This window comes from Acipenser ruthenus, chromosome 10, assembly GCF_902713425.1.
Source record: "Acipenser ruthenus chromosome 10, fAciRut3.2 maternal haplotype, whole genome shotgun sequence".
Lineage (NCBI taxonomy): Eukaryota > Metazoa > Chordata > Actinopteri > Acipenseriformes > Acipenseridae > Acipenser > Acipenser ruthenus.
The window spans coordinates 19,731,077-19,751,187 of record NC_081198.1 but is presented as its reverse complement, the minus strand read 5'-3'; the positions used below and the strand labels follow the sequence as shown (position 1 = coordinate 19,751,187).

The following is a 20,111-nucleotide window of genomic DNA, read 5'->3' as shown; positions in this document are numbered from 1 at the left end:
AGTTTTCTTGGAAGTACCTCAGAAATCACTACGTGTTGTGTTTTTTTTTTTTGTTTTTTTTTTTTTGTTTTGTTTTGTTTCCTCATGTTTACAGGATTGTTTGTCAGTTGGAGCACTGTCAATGGTCACTATTCTACATTCAATCATAAAATCATAGAATCATACGTTCTATCCCTAAATAAGAACAACCTATTCCTTTACCCCACCTCCTCCTTAAAAGAAAAGAGCACAGAGCAGATATTTGAAGTCGTGATCGGGGTTGATCTATTGTCCCATGATGAGATGCATTGTCTTTGTATATGGAAAGACTTCAGAACTAGCATATCGGGTTCAATTATTCCAATAACTAAGGCTTTGAAAGCATGTTCTCGGTTCATCAGTGGAACACTTTCTCCCAAGTATGTTGCTTTGCTGCTGTTTTTCAATGTTTTATTTTAAATTTGACAAAAGGTTCTACCCATATGCCTTACCACCACTAGAGTTGCAGTGATACAAAATATCATGACATAAATTTATATAGCGATAATTTGGAAAGAATTTGCATCAGTGGACTTTGATACTACATATATTTTTTGGAAATAAGGACATTGGATATATAGTGTTGCTTTCAATGTTATAAATAAAACTACCATTTGTGGTCTACTTTATATAAACGTGTCGGTTAGCGTGGCTGTAAAACACTAATGTTAAAGAGAAACCACGAGTGAATGTGTTTCGCTGGCATTTTAAACTTTTTAAAAAGGAGCTTCAGAAGAGGCCCATGTGAAACTAGCTTGGAAGCCTGCATGGCAACAATATATCAGAAAGACCATTATTCTGATAGTGTTGACCATGGACAATTCATATTATTGTATCACTGTACTATCGTACTTGCAGTATACAGCTGCAGCCCAAACCACCACAACACTGTAGAAGCATCCTTCCTTCCTGTAGAGTGGTGGCAGGGTGCATGGGGTCAACTCAGTACGAAGAAGTCTGGAAAACAAAAAGATCAATAACAAAACAAAACAGACGCTTGTGGGAATGTAGTTTTACTTGGAGGTGAGGAAATGTTTTTAAAGTCAGGGTTTTGCTCTTTTAAAAGGAATTGTAAAGCATTCAAGCTGCTACAATGCACCACAAGCTAACTGGCTCGCAAATATGCAAATAAAAAGGGGGCTACATTGCAATGTAAAGAGATCCCACCCATCCAGTGTGTGCTGCTGTAATTGTGCTTTGGTGTCTGAGCACTAAGAATGTATTCTGATGTTAGTCTCAAAGATAAAAACTCATCATCTTACTAGCCAGTCTCAGGGGTGCACAAGTCTGCTGTGAGTTTGGTGGGCATAAGGAAGGCATGATTCTACCTTGCAGATGGTGATAGTCCCCCCACCTTATGAATGTTTGTATAAGCGAAAGCTAACAGTGACCAGAACCTTCATTGAAAAGGAATTTGATCAGTTTCTGTGATGTGGAAATGTTCAGATTGTTTTATTACTCTGTGCTATTGGAGCAAAGATCAAACTTTAAAGAGAAGGTGGTTATCACTAGACCAATGGTTGTTCATCCCTGCTCCCCATGACCTCTTATTAATAGCATCTCATTTGTATCACCTACTTCAGCTCTGACTAAAGTGCTGTTCCCCATTATCATATTCCAGTCCAGGTCCAGCCATGCCGCTGAGATGCCTTGGTTTTTATTTTAATGGACTAAACTTTGTTGACCCCCTTTACATTTCTAAATACAATATATCGGCACTGGAGCTGGTTTAAAGTCAGTGGGATTTGAATACACCACTGTTTAGAGCTAATAACATTTAATAAAAAATGTTACCTTCACATCGGACATAAAAGCACATAATGTACTTGAAGACGCCTGAATAACCATGCCATTAGACACTTCCCTTCATAATGGAGTGCATGGGCAATTATTCTTTACCCAGTGTAGCAGTTTAAAGTCGTTTGTGTTGAGATCATTAGCATAGACCTCATGAACTTGTAGCACAGTGACATCCAGGTGTCATTGAGCTCTAATCAGTACCATTCTCAGGGGTAATCAGTAAGTGTGGTTTTTTTCCTTTTTGTAGTAATACCCAATCAGTTGTTATCGAGTAGCCAAAGTCTATATCCACACTGGAATTTAGTAGCTAGAGTTGCCCCATGATGTGCTCCACATTGTCACAGCTCCCACTGTGATCCATAGGGGGTGCTGTTTCATCTTATACTGTGGAATGTTTCCATTTGCTTTGATCCATTCTTGGCTGCTGATCGGAGCATCACCACTGCAAGGCCTGGTGGAATTCTTGATTCCTGTTGATAAGCTCTTAAAGCTGCAGCAGCATTGCTCTTGTTGGTATAATAAAGGGTGCGAGGCTTATTCACTGTTCCAAGGTCAAAGTATTTTCTGTGTTGGATACTAACCTACAGCACATGTGCTAGTTAATGCAACTAAATTGGGGACATAGAGACAGCACCCCTAAGGGACACAGTGGAAACTGACAGTGTGACCAGATTTTAGTGCTATACCAGTTGACTTTATCACAACCTGGTATTTAATCTGCAATGCCCCCATAGATGCACATACTTTTGATTTGTTTCCAGAATAATAAAGGCCATCTATCTACTCCAAGGCACATTTCTTCAGTCCTAGAATTACTTTAATGTATTGTGCACTACTGTGTTTGAGACCATTTTAAGAATCTATAAATACTTTATTTTAAAATGCCCCCAGGGGTAAAATCAACAACATACCATAATCCAACCCTTCTTACCTATTCAAATAATTATAATCATTGGTTTAACGTGACTGAAATGCCAGCCAAAATATTTAGTTTAATATTTACTGTTGCACACGATACACACTTTTGAAACCCTTTGCACTAATTAGCATGTTTTCTATAGATTGTAATCCACCCCGTTTAGAAAAATCAGTATCTGCTTGCATGCACGCAAAGCCATCTGTCAAAGCTGTAGTTTGGGGTTGCTACCTGGTGATGTTAAATATAAAAAGCCAGGGATATCATCAATCACTCCTGGAATTCAACCAGTTTGGCAGGAAAATGATCTCTGGTTGTAGGATTAATACATTCAGGAGTTCGGTGAGCTTGAACCCCCTCACAGGTGAACAGTAGTCTAGCTGGAGTGCATTCTCACTACCCAGTCAAAGTCCAGTGTGAAAACGCAATTGGACTACCGCTCTGACATTTAAAACAAGGAATTCCTTAACTCAGGAAGCCAGTTAATGTAGTCTCTTTGTGCTTTTTCTTAGTTATCTGGAGCCCGCTGCTTCAGCATCTCAATCTATTGACAACATTGTGTTGAATCTATCGAGAACAGTTCAGTATGGCCACATTTCTGTTTGCTAGGTCAAGCTTACCTGTGTATCATTTCAAAGTTCTAGAGGTACATTGAACCAATAATGTTACAATTGGAGTGATCAGTGGAACAGAGTGCCAGCACTTCTATCACAGGAGTCCAATCAACAGGATTCAAACCCAGTGAGCTACTCCCTGAATTAGACTCATTATCATGGAGAATTGTCTCGGAATCGGAAAACTAAAGCAGCACTTTTTGTTCTACAGATTCATATCAATTGTGCACACATTTCATGAGCTCTGGAATGTTATGTTTATTTTTTATTTTTAATATGAAAATCACATTATCATGTGTGACCATTGTTTTTATTTTATTTGTTTTCTTGTATGTTGTTTTTAGTCATTACTGGAGAAACACTAAGTCAACATTTTTATACCAAAGGCCACTTTTTTTTCTTCAGTTCTACTTGTGCAATGAAACTAAACACTTCTTAATTGTAAATATGTGAATTTTAACAGGGGTTTAAATGATGCCAGATGCTAACAAAATGAAATCCATTATTAACACTCAGTATTTTCTTTTTTTTTTGTATTGTAAATCTATTTTTTTCGTGTTTCTAATTTAAATCTCACATTGACTATAGTGTGACTGTGAAGTTCTCTATCAGTGTTAAACTTGATGTAAATAGAAAATGACCAGGGTCCTGTCTGGTTCTGGACAGATTTGCCAATTTCTTTTTTTTTTCTTTGTTTTTTTTTTTTTTTTTTAAATAAAAAAAAACAAAAGAGATGATTCATTTTATTTGTAAAAATACATACATTTGCACACACTTTTTTTTAAAAAAAATTTTAAATTTAAAAAAAAATGGAGGTTTACAAATCTGTACAGCAAGTTGTTTTTTATTGCTGATTTTTACCCAAAACTTGTCCCACTCAAGCATATGAAAAATCCTGATTTTCTTCCAAGAACATCCTTGACACTATCCAGTCCAATTCACTAGCCTCTTAGCTGTTCCCCTGTGAGGGCCTGGGTTTCAATCCCAAGTGAAATCAGTTTGCTGCTCTTAGAGCTTAGCTGTCACACACTAGATTGAAGAAATGTTCTTGCTGATTGCTTGAACCGAAGCATGTGTGATAATTGGGAATATTCTAACAGCAAGTGCTTCTTGGTATATAAAGGCACGCTGTCCTCAAGTGTGTGGTGACTGACAACATTGGTTTGGTTTACAAAGAAATTAGAGGTAGCACACTAATAGCACTGCTATTAAAAAAGAAAAAAGAGGCTTGACTGTCTTCTCTTTCACAACAACATGGGTTTACAACAAACTTAGACAATAAAGAATGCTAATATTTAGTGTCTGACACCATAACGATTGTCCAATAAATTAAATGTGCAGTGCTTTAAAAAGAGATTCCAATGTACCTGCCTATGAGTGGCCACTGATTTAACTGAAGTGTCACCCTTGCATTTTCACTCTTTTTTTAACTCATTGTATAAACTTGGGTGGTAACAGAATAAATGATGTAGCGAAGGTTAAGGTGAAAACGAGTTTTAATGCTTGAGTGATCTCCCAATAAAAGTCACTGTCCCTTTGTTGAGATTTGGTGTAAAGTCCAGTATTGTGCCCATGGAATAGAATCCCAGTCCCCTGATCTCTTGCAAAATCCAAATAAGCATCTATGGTGTTCAGTGCAGACGCCTACAGATAAACCCTGACCTGCAGAACTCTGTTCCCCTGACTGTCCTTGATCTGCTCAGACACATGCCCCAAGTGACAGAAAGCCATGCTGTTGGACTGTAGTACTATGTTTGGCATGCGACTAGACTGGGAGGAGGCTGGCATCCTTCCTAAACAAGCAGCAACGTACTTGACATCACCTGAGGCTTTGAAACCATGAAACAGTCCAGCACAAGAATTTTTTGACCTTTCCTCCAGTTGCCCAAGTGTTTTCTGAGGCGCCTTTTTTGTTTTTTATGTATTTTGAAATATATTTATTAAACGAGCATGCACAATGTGAGTGGATGAACTCTGACATATGCACCTGCACTGGTCTAGTGCTGTTCAGTTCCACCCCTCCCCCATTTGCTCATCTGTCCCAGTACTTGTTGGATGATGTGATATATAATGGCAAATTTAGGATCAATGATCAAATACAGCAACTAAAAGTCAAAGAGCAGGCTGCTAGTTTCATTGTGTTAGACAAAAGCACATTTTACCATCTCTCTCAATGTGCAACTGATGAGATTTCAAAAAGGATCGGTGCAATGTGTAACATAAGAAAGTGGTTACTGTTTAGTCAAGCGCAGCATGGCAGCTTGTCCCATGTATATAAAACATGTTTAAAATGTAGCTGTGGCTAACTGAAATACAATAATTTCTTTAAGAGCCCTTTAGTCAAATTTGTTTGTGCTCAAATTTGAAAGGTCGTTGCACCTCGGATGTGTTTCTTTATCCAAATCTAAAATTGTCTAACAATCATGTACTTATTGTGCCTTGAAACAGATGTACATCTCATCTTATGCTGAGCCCTTTGAACCAGCAGCCATGTCTACATGCTGCCCTTTCCCCCACTTTCCAGTAAACAGTGGCTAATGTAAGTCAAGGTCATAAAAAAAACACATTTTATGTACATTAAGCTGTATAGAGTTGAAAGTACCAGTTTGGACTTGGACTGCCCTCCAGTTAAGATTGCAGCTTGCTGGCAGAGCCCAGTCTCTGACTCTAATGAGGTGTTAACCTTCAAGCAGACTGGAAGAAGGAATGTCCATGAATATAGACAAGATTGGATTGGTGACAGCAGCTGGTGCTGGACGAGGCCGCTGCTGTTTGATACTGGATTGATGATCAGTCTACGTTAATGTTCCAGGAGCATCAGGCTCCAGTGTGGTCCTGCTTCAGCAGACTCTTCCAGTCCACGTTAATGTTCCAGGAGCATCAGGCTCCAGTGTGGTCCTGCTTCAGCAGACTCTTCCAGTCCACGTTAATGTTCCAGGAGCATCAGGCTCCAGTGTGGTCCTGCTTCAGCAGACTCTTCCAGTCCACGTTAATGTTCCAGGAGCATCAGGCTCCAGTGTGGTCCTGCTTCAGCAGACTCTTCCAGTCCACGTTAATGTTCCAGGAGCATCAGGCTCCAGTGTGGTCCTGCTTCAGCTCACTCTTCCAGTCCACGTTAATGTTCCAGGAGGATTGACACACGCTTCTGTGCAGAAAATGAGCACTCGCTCCTCAGAATGTTTCAGAAATAAATTCTCTTAAATATTTCCTGAAACCTCACCTTATGAACTAAAACTATCTATCAACTTCTAAACCTAATACAATATAATAATTCAATTTATTCAGCCCTGACCTAACCAATGTAACCCTAGCCAAACTAAAAACTCTGTTTTGCTTGGAATTCAAATTAAATTGATTTTATTTGATTTTCATTCCATGAGAGTAGTTGAAATTCACTTCATGCTAATATTGGAATATAAAATGAGATGGTAATGGTGGGAACCAACCAAGAAATTGCTTTGCTGTAATATATTATCCTTCAGCGCTCTTTCTCCCAGTTCTCACTGCGGGTGCTACCTCCTGACAGATTCCACGCAATTCCATCAGTGTAATTTCCAGCTGAACCAGCGCACTTGAATTTCTCAGTTAGAGCTGAGTCTGGCAGCTGCAGTTTCCCTTTAGCGTAGTACTACCCTGCTGAGGCATCGTGGAACTCCCAGCCATTTCCTAATGCATGAACTAATCAAGGCTTCCAGTCTCTACTGATGACAGGGAAACTTCATACACAGTAAGCGGCCACAGCAGCCTTGGAAGAAGACCAAACTGAAAGCATCAGACTTTAAGCTTGCCCGGCAGTGCACTACTGCCGATCCTGCCCTTGCACTGCCTGCTGTCTCACCTGTCCCACTCACACTGTCCTGTAAATCCCCATTGTACCACCTCCCAAGACTCTTTACAGGCTTTTCTGACACTGTTGGAATGCCCTCACCATCAATATAGAGCACCTTATCCACGACTCTGCCTTTTGATGATAGAGATTCTTACGACTTGGCGGGCTTGAATTGCATATGTGCCCATCTGATGTTATCTGCTAGTTTGCCAAGTAACCGATAAAGTAAGAAATAACCAAAGCATACTCCCAACCATTGTTCAACCATGCTACTGTCAGGGGTGAGAATAAGTTTACCATAGTATTTTTGCAGGTCATTACCCATGGTTTATCCTAGGATTACTATGCTTTACCATACCTCTGAGCTTTATAATGTTTCCCTTATTACACTTTGCTATGACTTTACTACGGTAAACTTTTATAAGGGCAGTGCCCTTAAACTCCACATTGAAAAAGACTTTGTCAAAATGTTTGTCATTTAATTTAGGTTTCTTTTAGTATGTCTAACTCAAACCTATTACCTTTTATGGTGCTAAAATTAACTCTGGCTATGCAAATATTTCAAATGTTTTCAAATACTGTGCTGGAGGTCATATAGTCAGATTGCAGCTAGACCATTGCAGTGAGTTTGAACTACAACACAACAGGCAGTGATCAGGTAACAGGAAGTGGTGAGATACCTGCAGAATCCAAACTGAAGCAGAACATACAAGCAAAGAACCAAAAGATTGCCAGCAGAAGGAAGGACAGCAGTTTGAACATTGCTACTGCCACACATTTAAAACCTTGGCTAGCATTCCTTTTAATGGTGAAGGTTTTTTTTACCTTATTTGTTGGTTTTAAGGGGGTTATTAAGGGAGGAAACTCAGGGATTTGGTTCCATCCTATTATGTGAGGTAAGACTGTTATCAGTGATAATATAAAGACTTGCTTAGGACTGCTTTAACCAGACTGCTGGGTGTGAACTCCATGCCCCAGCCTGCCGTGTGCGAGACACTGCCTACGCTCTCCCTACACTCTCACCTTTACTCTATTGCAGTGAAACGGGAGGCCGTTGAGATTTGCTGTCGACGGGTCATGTGACCGTCCTTTTGTATTTGCTAAAATGTTAAGAAATAATTTGTAAATGATTGTCCCTCAAATGAGTGATACGCAGGTTATGTAGAACCTTGAATGTGTTCTTTAATATAAAAAAGCTGCATCTCCCTGTTGAAAAGCAGATTCAGTCACAATGGGTAATACAGCACATCTCATTCTGATAGGACTTTGAGTCGGTGCTTGGTTGGCCGGTGCTTCTGTTTCCCCCACAAAATGTTTCACGAGGAAGCCCCTAAAAAAAGAAATGTCAAAGGAGCGAGCCTAGTTATAATATAGTGCTTCACACAGAGCTGAGGACGCAAACAGTCTTTGAAGGGCATCTTGTAACAATTTTCAGTAGAGAACACATTGCTATTTCTATTGTATTACCTGAACCTTGCACATCAGGGAAATTGCTTCAAAATGTCTCTTATGAATAGTTGATTTAAAAGTTGCTTCAAAGTTGGCTGGCGTTTCACTGGCTTTGTAGTGTTCACTCTGCCAGCTGTAAACTGAACACTGGCAATGCCTGCTGTGTGCTGGGCAGACTCACTGTAAGGTACACAGGGCTATAAAACCTGATAGAACTACTGCAACCCAATGTAACCCTTTTTTTTAAGGCTTGTTCCTTTTCAATGTTTGGAGTACGTATTTGCCTGGGATTCTTCTTTGGAACACCATGAAACCTGTTAATTACACTTCCAGTCTGAGTGTTATTGAGTGGGATGGAGCTACTGACACACATTTCATTTCATTTCCCTTCGCTTGCGTATCTTCTCCCTCATTTACTCAGCAGCTAGTCAAAAGCAAACCATAAACAGAAATGCTCACATTAAAACATTTTACGATGTTTCAATTAAGATCCAAAATCAGCACAAAAATAAATGCATTACTCTAAAAGCTGAGGGAGTTAAAGTATTTTGTGAGCCCCTGAAAAAATGTCAAAAAGAAGCCACCCTAGTTTTAACATACTGTGGTGTTTTACACAAACATTGCCTGACGTGTACTCAGCACTATAAAACCTGCTGTAATATACTGTGGTGTTTTACACAAACATTGCCTGATGTGTGCTCAGCACTATAAAACCTGCTAGGTCTGCAGTAACCTTTGAAATGAAATCATATTTAGAAAGAGGTCAATAGAAGCAGGGTTGTTTGGGCCAGCAGGGTGCAGTGGAGTGGGTCCTGAGGGATGCCAGGGGGGTGGCAGTGGATATTGTGAAAGCTGCGTGCTGGCAGAGCGCTCACACTAATCAGTCCAGGTTACTGATGGCACTGTGTACTCTAATACAAACTCACAGCTAAAGAACACCCAAACCGAGTTTCAACACAATGGATACGTAGAGCACTCAATAAATGTAAAGCTCTTCAGCAGACATGAAGGAAAGCCTCCATTAAAGTGTCCTGTTTATTTTATTATAGCTACAGGTAGTGGACAAATAAATGGAAACACCTGGGTAAATGAGGGACACCAAGTATATTGAAAGCAAGGGCTTCCACACAGGTGTGGCTCATGTGTTAATTAAGCAAATCACATCCCAGCATGCTTAGGGTCATGTATAAAAAGCTGGACAGGCCTGGTTGCCTATAATTATGGCTAGCATGGCTGCAAGAGGAGACCTCAGTGACTTTGAAAGAGGTGATTGTTAGGGTGCGTTTGGCAGGAGCTTCAGTGACCAAGACAGCTCAACTTGCTGATGTTTCACGAGCAACGGTGTCTAAGGTGATGTCGGCATGGAACTCCGAGGGAAAGACATCATCAGCAAAGGGCAACAGTGGGCGGACACGCATACTCTAGGATCGTGATATCCGTGCATTAATTCAAAGTGCAAGGCAAAACAGGCGAGCAACTGCAGCTCAATTGACTGCAAATTTCAACCTGGGACACGAGCAGCCAGTTTCATCAAAAACGGTCCACCGAGAACTCCACAGAGCAGGATACCATAGTAGCCCAACGGCCTATTAAGTGACTTTACATTGGTGTTTCCATTTTTTTGTCCACTACCTGTACGTTACTAAAGGGATCTGTCAAGTTAACAGCTTCATTATTTGCAGCACGGTCAAGTGAAACTGGATTTAACAATTTTTCCATTCAAAAGCAGGATCATATTTCCTTCATGTCAAAGAAGGACATAAGACAATGCAATAAAAAGGGATCTGTCAAGTTAACAGCTTCATTATTTGCAGTACAGTCAAGTGAAACTGGATTTAACAATTTTTCCATTCAAAAGCAGGATCATATTTCCTTCATGTCAAAGAAAGACATAAGACAATGCAATACTTGAAACCAGTCAGATCTGTTTATTTAACATTGAAAACACAAATGTAAAAATAATGTCATAATATAAAAACAATGTGTACTGAAATAAATACAGTTCCGGGTTAGTCAGCTTACAAAGTAAAATCACTTGATTTGTAGAGGGTAAAATCCTTGGGCTTCATAGCAATGCTAAAGAAAAGCCTGTGGGTCTTTAAGAAATGCTAAACCAGTCCAGCCTTTTCAATGGTGCAGATGGTCTGCACATGGACATCCCTCCAGCATGTCTGGGGTACAAAGAACAAGCATCTCCTCCCTTCAATCTGCATAGATAGTACATGGGTATTAATTCAGGTGCAACTACATTGTATTGGAACGGCTTGCACACAAAAAACGTTCGTATTTATTTGAAGAAAAGGTGATTACTTTTCAGTCATACAAATATTTTAGTGAGCTTGTGTAACAGGGCTAGTGTAACCCCCTCTGCATCTGCACTTGTTCTCAATGTGTTTTGAAGAAAGAAAAAGCACATTCTTTTCTACCCTGCAAGCCTATATCCTTGGCATCTTCACATGCTTACACTGAGTATGAGGGTAATTTCACTGTGTTGTTTCAGACAGATATCAGGATCAGAAACAGTGGTGGAATGATCCCTCGGGGATTAAAATAAAGATATACAGAAGGTCTGAGGATTTGGGTATGTTACTTCCTTTCTAGGGCCAGATCTGCACTACAGTGTGGCAGCCAGGAAATAATAGTTGAAACAATATTTGATTAAATCAAACTGACAACTATAGGTTTGTTATGAGGAACAAGGTGAAACATTTGTGGATGCCTTTATATGCATTTCACTTCCACCTTCATAGGAAGTTCAAAGACCCTTCTATAAACATTCAATACCTTCCTCAGAGAACTGCATTGTGCATTTCAAGGATCTAACCAAGGCGTTGGTAACATTATCACTGGGTGTGCTTCAAAATTGCACATTTTGTTTTAAGAACAGGAGGTGATAACCACATGGTTAAACTTTCCTACATATAGTGCTGTGCTTTGAAATGCTGCAAAGCCCAATTAAAGAAGAAAACAAGACAATCTTCAGCACAACAATATGAGGAGCAGAGATAATAATAGGTAAGAAATAGATTCTTCCGCCTTCTGTCTGTCACTCATTTGTTTACTGTATTGCATTGATTCAACAGCAGAGTCGTACCCTTATTGTAACAGCAAGAGTATCAAAGCATTCTTCGCTGGATTATGCCAAGCAGTCACCACATACTGGCAATGCGTCCTATTTGAAATGTATTCAAAGCAGATCATTGTACTTTTAATAAATATTTGCAAAATAGTGGTTGTCCCTAGATCTTTTTAGCTTCAATTGTTTTAAAAATAAAAACAAGCGAGGGGCACCCTTCTGTACTGAAGCTCAGTAATCCTGTTTAACCACACCATTGTACTGTACCCAAGCTCAGTAATGCTGTTGTTGAAGCACACCACGACACTCTGCAAAGACTTCTTCAAATATCATGGTCTGTTTTAAATGCGATTTACAAATACGGGAATCATCATCAGGCTCTTTGAACACACACACACCAGTCTGACCTCGTCATGTTTAGCTGCACAGTATTACTCAACTAAAAAATCAACCATCAAACAAATGACCATCTAAAAAACATTTGCCAAAGTAAACATAAGCTTGAAGTCAGCAGCAGTAACACAGGTAACAAGTAAGAACCTTTGAACTGCTTCCCATTTTTGATCAGATTTCGTTTTCTGTAATAACTAGACTAATTTAAAAAAGACATGCGATTAAAAAGTACAGAAACTGCAACAGAAGAGATCAAACTGGAGCAGGCTAACAATTCTGTATGTCAATGCTAATATTGGAGATTCATTTTTCCAATAATGGGACTGTATAACACAGCGATGAATTAAGACTGCTCTGTTAATAAGTCGTGACAAATACAATGCTGCTTCTGCACTGAAGCTAATTTTATTAAAAACAAAAAGAAAAACATCCAGGCCCCTTCCTCAGGTTAGGTATTATCATAGTAATATTTCTATTACTGCTGCATTTAAGCAAAATATCAAGCTGCTTGTTTTATACATGCATACAATGCACCACTTCTCGAACAACTGAACGGAAGAACATTTTAAAATATGAATAATCTATGATCTATAAATAAATAAAACATTTTTAAAACAGGCCATTTTCCAGGACTTACATTTAGGCCCGCACACACACACACACACACACACTTCTCAAGCACTTTTGTCCCTCATTACTTTACTTACAAGGCCCAATACGCTCCCACACAGGCCTTGGTGCATTTAGCCAATACTTTAAACCCTTTAAAATCCTTGACGGACAAACAGTAAAAATGTTGCATTGTGTATACAGTGCATTATGCAATCAGCAGCCACGAGTTAAAATGTCATGTGAATAATTTTAAAAAAAAAAAAAGAGGGTTTAAAATATGTAGAGCAGTTCTGTGTAACGCAGTTCTAAGAGAATGAGGCTGGGGAATTGAAGTCTCCTTATGAGTTTTCAGCTCTGAGGAGCCAGAGTGCTGACTGGCCAGGGCCTGCACCACTGTGGCTGCTGAGAGGGGAACGCCCAGCCAGCCCCTCTCTCTTGGAGCCCCTACAGAGAGAGGAACGCCCAGCCAGCCCCTCTCTCTTGGAGCCCCTACAGAGAGAGGAACGCCCAGCCAGCCCCTCTCTCTTGGAGCCCCTACAGAGAGAGGAACGCAGCCAGCCCCTCTCTCTTGGAGCCCTACACAGAGAGAGGAATGCCCCAGCGAGCCCAGCTCTCTCCAGGCCGCGGCGTGCTGCTGCATCTGTCCCGCTCCAACTCTCAGGGCAGGAAGAAGTTGATTCTCTGGGGGACAGACTTGCAGCCCTGTGCTGAGAACAGCTTCTCCTCCTTGGGGACATACAGCATGCCACGGGCCACCTCGTCCAGGATCTCCTCAGAGTAAGAGACACCCCTGGAGCGGAAGGCATCGCGAGCGCACAGTTTCACATGGCGGTACTCCAGGGGCAGGAAGGGCACAAAGAAATCAATCAGGTTCCCTGTCAAGAGCTGGCTTTGAGAGAATCCTCCTGGGGAGAAGAAAAACAGACCATTCACACACCATACACCTGCACTGCTGAAGTGCAACTATACACAGAGATCATGATGTACAAATTACAGCAATACTTTTATATAGCACTCTTCATGCCAAGGCGCTTCACAAATTTAAAAGATCACCAATGAGATTCAGCTGTCCTGGCTTTACAATCAGCAGGTCTGAAAAACATAATGTACGAACGGAAGGAGGCCATCTGGCTCATCTAAACTCATCCAGTTCCATGCAGCTGATTGATCTAAAAACTTTGTGATTCAGCATCAACATGACTGGGTAACCCATTCCGTTACTCTGTGTAAGGAAGTGACTCCTATACTCTGTCCTAAGTCCACTTAATTTCCAACTGTGTTCTGTGTTTTGGGCAGCAGTGTGGAGTAGTGGTTAGGGCTCTGGACTCTTGACCGGAGGGTTGTGGGTTCAATCCCAGGTGGGGGACACTGCTGCTGTACCCTTGAGCAAGGTACTTTACCTAGATTGCTCCAGTAAAAACACAACTGTATACATGGATAATTGTATGTAAAAATAATGTAAAAAATAATGTAATTGTATGTAAAAATAATGTGATATCTTGTAACAATTGTAAGTCGCCTTGGATAAGGGCGTCTTAAGAAATAAAATAATAATAATAATACTGTACTTAAAGTATTAGTTAGTATTAACTTGGTCATTAAGATACTTCATTCAAGTCCCCCCAAATGCTTCTTTGTTCTCAGCTAAATAAATTCAGTTCTCTGCCCTGGGATTTGGTTGCTCTTTCTCCAGGATCAAAATGTTCTTTTAGTAATGTAGTAACAGCACTGTATCTATAATTCTTGAAGAAGGTCCATAAAGGTATGCATCAAAATACATGTGACAGGTCTGATTGGCTACTTTGTAGGAGGTATTAGAAGATAAACCTTTTTAATGCTAGACTGCTTTGTTAAAAGGCAAAGCTTATAGGACAATGCATTCATACTAGACAGAGCCCATCGTTCCAGTGCTATGATCCAGGTAGTGGAGTGCAGTAGCTAGTGTATGCAGTGTACCTTGTGATTGAAGAGCTTCAGTGCGCAGCCTCGGTTCCAGATCCTCCATGTCCACGTCCTCTCGGTTCTGCCCGGAGTGCCAGAAGTCCAGGGTCACCTCATTGATGGCAGCCCCTCCAATATTACTGCAAGAAACAAAAACACCATGTCAGTGACATCCATGCCCCGCCATGCAACAAATACAAAACTAACAGCAACATGCCCTACATCTGACACAGAAACACAGCTTCTTCCAAACAGTACATTCCCACATTCTGATACTCGCAATACCTTCTGGTAAAGAATATCCTAATTATGTTGTATCACAATTAGATAAGCGATTCTCTAGGTAGAAGTAACAATGCAAGTGTGTCATACATACGTACATAGGGGAAGACAGATTCTGAAACACTCAGTAGCCTTTACTAAAGAATGTCCTTATCAATTTTCATCACAATTGGATAAGCAGTTCCCTGGAATGAAGCCGTGAATCTGATTTTCACATGGCAACACTATAAAACCTGACAGAACTACAGCAACCAGATGTCTGCACATATCTCACAACTTCTTAAGGCTTGTATCCCCACCTTGGTGTAACAGCTATTGATGTATCTGGGTTTCATCTCCTTACCTTAGGAATATGAAGATGGCTCTCCTGTAGCTGACACCATCCAGGTCTTGGTAGTGGTCCATGTAGGGTTTGATGGTGTCGATGAGTCCTGGGTGCAGCTTCTCAGCCTCGTCGAAGATGAACAGGGCCTGGGGGCAGTGCTGCACCGTCCCACTGATCCAGTCCTTGAGCTGGCCCTGTGCAGAGGAGACCAGCCCCAACATCAGTCCCACAGAGCGCCAACCACAGCTTCCATAGCCATTGCCTTACCTCCTGTAACATTACCACTTGCCACCCTTTAAACAAACGCTAGCTAGGCTTAAATATCTCTTTTCTTACAAGCACTAGCAGCATTATCACTACTCACTCCTTTAAAAGGAGGGATAGTCTTGGTTGTTGCCCCTTTAAATGGTTTCTACAGTAGGTAATGAAATATTTCCATATAAACCTTAACATGTTGAGCTGTGTCAACCTCATCTGAGCAGTTTTGAAAGACAAAAAAGTATTTCCGTTTGAAAAATATCTGTTGTCTTACTAAGTTAAAGACATTTGTTAGTCCTGTTCTTTCACTTCCTAGGTCAGTGGTTATTTAAAGATGTGCCTATGGGCAAATTTGTGCCCACCAGCACAGAGATGGGCAACTGACATAATCTGCTCTTGTGCTATGTGATAAACCTGTATTTGATTTTACATTTTGGAATACGAAGTTTGTTATAATGCCAAGAGACAAACGTGAGCATGTAGAGATACCCGCAGGCACACAAAAAGCGTCCCAGGTCCTTTCACCCAAGCTGTGTATTTAAGGTAAAGCATGGCAACCATTAAGGGAAGCAGCAGATTGCTTAAAGCCTGTGAGGAATGCGTTGCAGGTCCAGTGGTGCTGAGTGTGTGCGAGTGTGAGGAGCAGCAGCTCACCTGGTACACGTCCACCAGCTTGGCGTGAGGGAAGTGGAAGGGGGAGATGAAGAGACGCACACAATGGCTCTTCATGCCGTCTCGGTACAGATTGTCCGAGATCATCCGAGACACAAAGTTCTTCCCAGTTCCGGACCAGCCATGGAAGGAGAGTGTCAGGGCCTTCTCAGGGGAGGGGTTTTTGAGAAAACCTCGGATTGCCCTCACTACCACAGCCTGGGCTAGGTGCTGACCGTGAAGCTTCTGCTCCAAGTCCTTCTCCAGCCCTATACAACCAAATACACACACATTTCCACCCGATCTTTGAGTTTACATAGAATCCACAATGAGTAAATAGCTTCAAATGAGATCAGTCTAAACCCTGTGGAGTCAACGTAAAGACAGCAGCACTACAGATGGGAGGATTCATTTCTTGGTATGAACAGCAGAAAGATGCCCATTCTGTAAAATTAGTTCTCCTGAGGCAGTTACTTTGTGAAGCCCAACAAACATATTTGCCTCACTGAAATAAAAGACTATGATGGACTTTCTCAAGATTCAAAAGAACGACTTGCAGCAGTGAATTTATGTTCTGTTGGTATGTATTCAGTTCAAATGTAAGAAAAGTTAAAATTACGCAGCAGGCTTGTTTATTTAGTAAAACAATAAATAAATAAATAAATAAATAAATAAATAAATAAATAGAATTGTTTGAAATTCCAAAAAAACTAGCTAACATAAATATTTAATATTAATGCGTGGAATATATTAGCAATGACACCTTGTGATATTTCTAGCTGCTAGACACACGACTTAGTTTATAGGAAAATTGTGAGCTCTGATGAGCTTATTCCCATCATAAAATGTCTTATGAACTTGTAGCTTTGTAGTATTTTTATTTTTATACATTTTTATTATTATTATTATTATTATTATTATTATTATTATTATTTTTTTGATAACAGAAAAAGCTAGGGAAACAGGGTTGGAGATGTATCGCATTGAGATTTTGCTAGAGTTAACACTGTCAAAGTAAACTTTTAAAACATTCTTCTGTCTTTGTAATATATTGTATTGCATACATCTCCAGTAAACGCTAATTTGTACTTAATTGTGTTAAGGTGTCTATGAGTTCCCAGCACCATAGTGCACAGCAGTGTCTTGCCAGAAAAACAAAAGGATCCATGATCCAAAGTGGCAGATCACCAGATAGCCAGCTCTTACTTCTATAAAGACACCCTGGCTGATCAAGCCTGTGTAACATATTTCTCTGGCAAATAACCAGAACCGAAGATCCGCTCCTGCACTAGAGTGACAGCACCTTTACACAGACAAAACACACACATTGGACAATACCAATAATCAAAGTGTTCAAGAGAACCATAGAAAACAGCTGTACCAAATGTGAAGACACTATATAAAAGCATGTGATCACCACCATGCAGAAATCAGACAGGCTCCCCCGGATTGTGGAAAACAATATTGTGACCAAGTATAATTGCAATTGGACTAATTCATTAAGACTATTTTTTATTATTATTTACAAGGCATTCAAAATAGCATTTGCAAAATAAAAAATATACCAAAATAAGCATATGTTTATATGCTTAGTAGTACCGGTACCTCATTGTTGTACAATTAACACACCTCACAAAATGCCTGCATATGAGCAATATAAAGATAAAGAGAGCAAATTCTGACAGTATAAAATCACCCATCACAACCAAATACATGGCTATATGTTGGACAAGGAGGCTAAATCTGAAGAATTAGCCAATTGTGATGGTTCCCCAGCTAAGTGGATTGATTATAAGGGGTGAGCTCAGCTGCAGTACCTGTAATGTTATTGATTATCCTGCAGTCCCCGGTCTCGCAGCATTGGCCCAGGCTACAGTACCAGTCTGAAAGAAGCTGCATGTAGTCCTCTGAAAACATGGACCAGGCATCTTCTGTGGGAACTGGGACAGAGAAGTCACGGCGTTACCAGCGCACTTGCTTCAGAATAGGTCCCAGTCTTATTGACAGAATATACCAGATGTATGCATTATCTAATACTTGTAGTTTGCTGCGATTGTTATTTTTCAATTGAAAGAAGAAAAATTATGATAAAAGTATAGCTCATTATAGTCTATTTTGTATATTATTATTATTATTACACTACAACTACTGATAATAATAATACTCGCAATGATCAAGTAGTGTTTGTGGATTTTTACGACACTAACACAATTCACACACCATGACAATGTATACTACTGTACATACAAATAAGACAGAGACAGTACAAAAAACACCCAACTTGAAACGCTGCGTTCCAGGATGTAAAATTGTTTAACCCCTTACCCTGCACGCTGGAGTCATCCTGGTGCGGTTGGCACTCTCCTTCCCAGATATTACAGTAGACATAATTCCAGTAATATCTGGACACATTTGAAATGCTGCCCAACTGGAAAAATGCTCCAAATTCCCCGTTTACAGAGAGCGCCCAGGCGAGGGGCAGGAATAACGGTAAGATCATCTAGGCTTCCGTTTCAGCCCCAGTACAGGTACCCACACAGTGCAGTACACTGCGGCGATACGCTCAAACACACCTTTATATCGGACTGGAAATACGACCGGCCTTTTCAACACCTTCTATATGTCTAGGCTTCCTTCCTGGTTCAAACGTCATATCCTAGTGACGCTGTATGTTTGGCGTGTGCTGGCGATTTAATCATTGAGATGAATTAAATGGACAGTAAAACTGTGCATTTAGTCCTGATTTAAGAATTTTAAAAAAAAATAATAATAAATCCGCCTTTAATAATCTGCCAGGTTGTTAGTCCTACACTTGCTCAGTATGCATGGAGCAAGAGTTTCTCCAATACGACCTGTAATTTATGTACGTGCTTTGTCAAAAAGTCATCGTTTATTTGAAGAGTTCATACTGTTATACAAACATTAGCTTTCAAGACCTCAATTGCAGAGACCATGAGAATGTACTCTACCACTGTGATAAACTGAGTACTGCATCAGTAGTCTTGTACTTACTGGACCAACTTATTTACCTGATCTATTAATATTACTAAGTCTAATCACAATTTCCTTTAACATCAATGACTGCATTTCTTTTTTGCAATGTTGACTTCCCTGTGTTTTTGGGAGTACTATTCTACCTATATATATGCAGCAGCGGCATCTACTTAAACTAAATTTTGCCTTAAAACTGACTAGCGAGTATGCCATTTTTAAATGCGATACAACAGATACATCTCACCACTACCCTGTGATTTTAGAAACATATCTAAAACAACATTAAAATCGCTGCTGCTCTCTGCTGACACAACCATTAGGCTTTTAAACAAGGTCGGGTTCGGCATAGAATTCTATTGTGCTCGCCGCGGACTGACACGGAAGTCGTTTAGTCCACATATCATCTAATGCTGGTTTACAATCTAGGGAAATTATACCGGTTACCGGCATCGGTGTGAAAACAGCCTCAGAAATTATTGGTTTGCTTCAATTGAAGGCCGCAAAGCCTGAGTAGGATCATTTCCTACAAAAAAAATAAAAATAAAAAATACTCGGAAGCCCCTCCCTCGAGTGCCAGTGCTGCGCTCCCAGTCACAGGTGGGAAATCAGTCTGCTTTGAATTCACAAATGTCATTTCATATCGAAAATTTTACTATAAATGGCAATGTAATGTTTATGGCAAATAATATATATATATATATATATATATATATATATATATATATATATATATATATATATATATATATATATATAAGCTTGTTTGTGTGATTATTATAAATAAATAAATAAATATACCCATTTTATAAGCGAAATAACCCACTCCAGGGTGTGCGATAAGAATTGTCTTACCGCACACCCTGTCGTGGGTTATTTCTTACACACACACACACACACATAGGGCAGCTGGCTCTTCGAGCTAATATATATATATATATATATATATATATATA

The 20,111-nt window shown here is 40.0% G+C and overlaps 2 protein-coding genes across 3 annotated transcripts in view; one reads left to right on the top strand and one right to left on the bottom strand.

The window, feature by feature from the left end:
- The window catches only part of abl2 (c-abl oncogene 2, non-receptor tyrosine kinase), a 66,315-nt gene extending 62,258 nt beyond the window's left edge, over nucleotides 1–4,057 (top strand). For both annotated transcript variants that reach the window (XM_034015804.3, XM_034015813.3), the window contains exon 11: nucleotides 1–4,057. This exon is cut by the window's left edge and continues 1,772 nt beyond it. The gene's annotated coding sequence lies outside the window, so the exon portion shown is untranslated.
- A 6,474-nt stretch (nucleotides 4,058–10,531) lies between these two features.
- tor3a (torsin family 3, member A) lies at nucleotides 10,532–19,620 on the bottom strand. Its single transcript, XM_034003729.3, has 6 exons — nucleotides 18,490–19,620; nucleotides 17,982–18,104; nucleotides 16,168–16,433; nucleotides 15,274–15,449; nucleotides 14,664–14,788; nucleotides 10,532–13,612 (listed from the first exon to the last, which is right to left on the bottom strand). The coding sequence occupies exons 1-6, from the start codon at nucleotides 18,662–18,664 to the stop codon at nucleotides 13,365–13,367; spliced, it is 1,113 nt and encodes a 370-aa protein (XP_033859620.1). The 5' UTR covers nucleotides 18,665–19,620; the 3' UTR covers nucleotides 10,532–13,364.
- Nucleotides 19,621–20,111: the final 491 nt, after the last annotated feature.

Coding starts and splice junctions, on each gene's coding strand:
- tor3a (XM_034003729.3), bottom strand. CDS start 18,664: ATGATCTTACCGTTATTCCTGCCCCTCGCCTGGGCGCTCTCTGTAAAC. Junction 16,434..17,981: donor GATAATCAATAACATTACAG/GTACTGCAGCTG, acceptor TTGGTTGTATAG/GGCTGGAGAAGGACTTGGAG. Junction 13,613..14,663: donor TGAAGCTCTTCAATCACAAG/GTACACTGCATA, acceptor TCTTCTCCCCAG/GAGGATTCTCTCAAAGCCAG.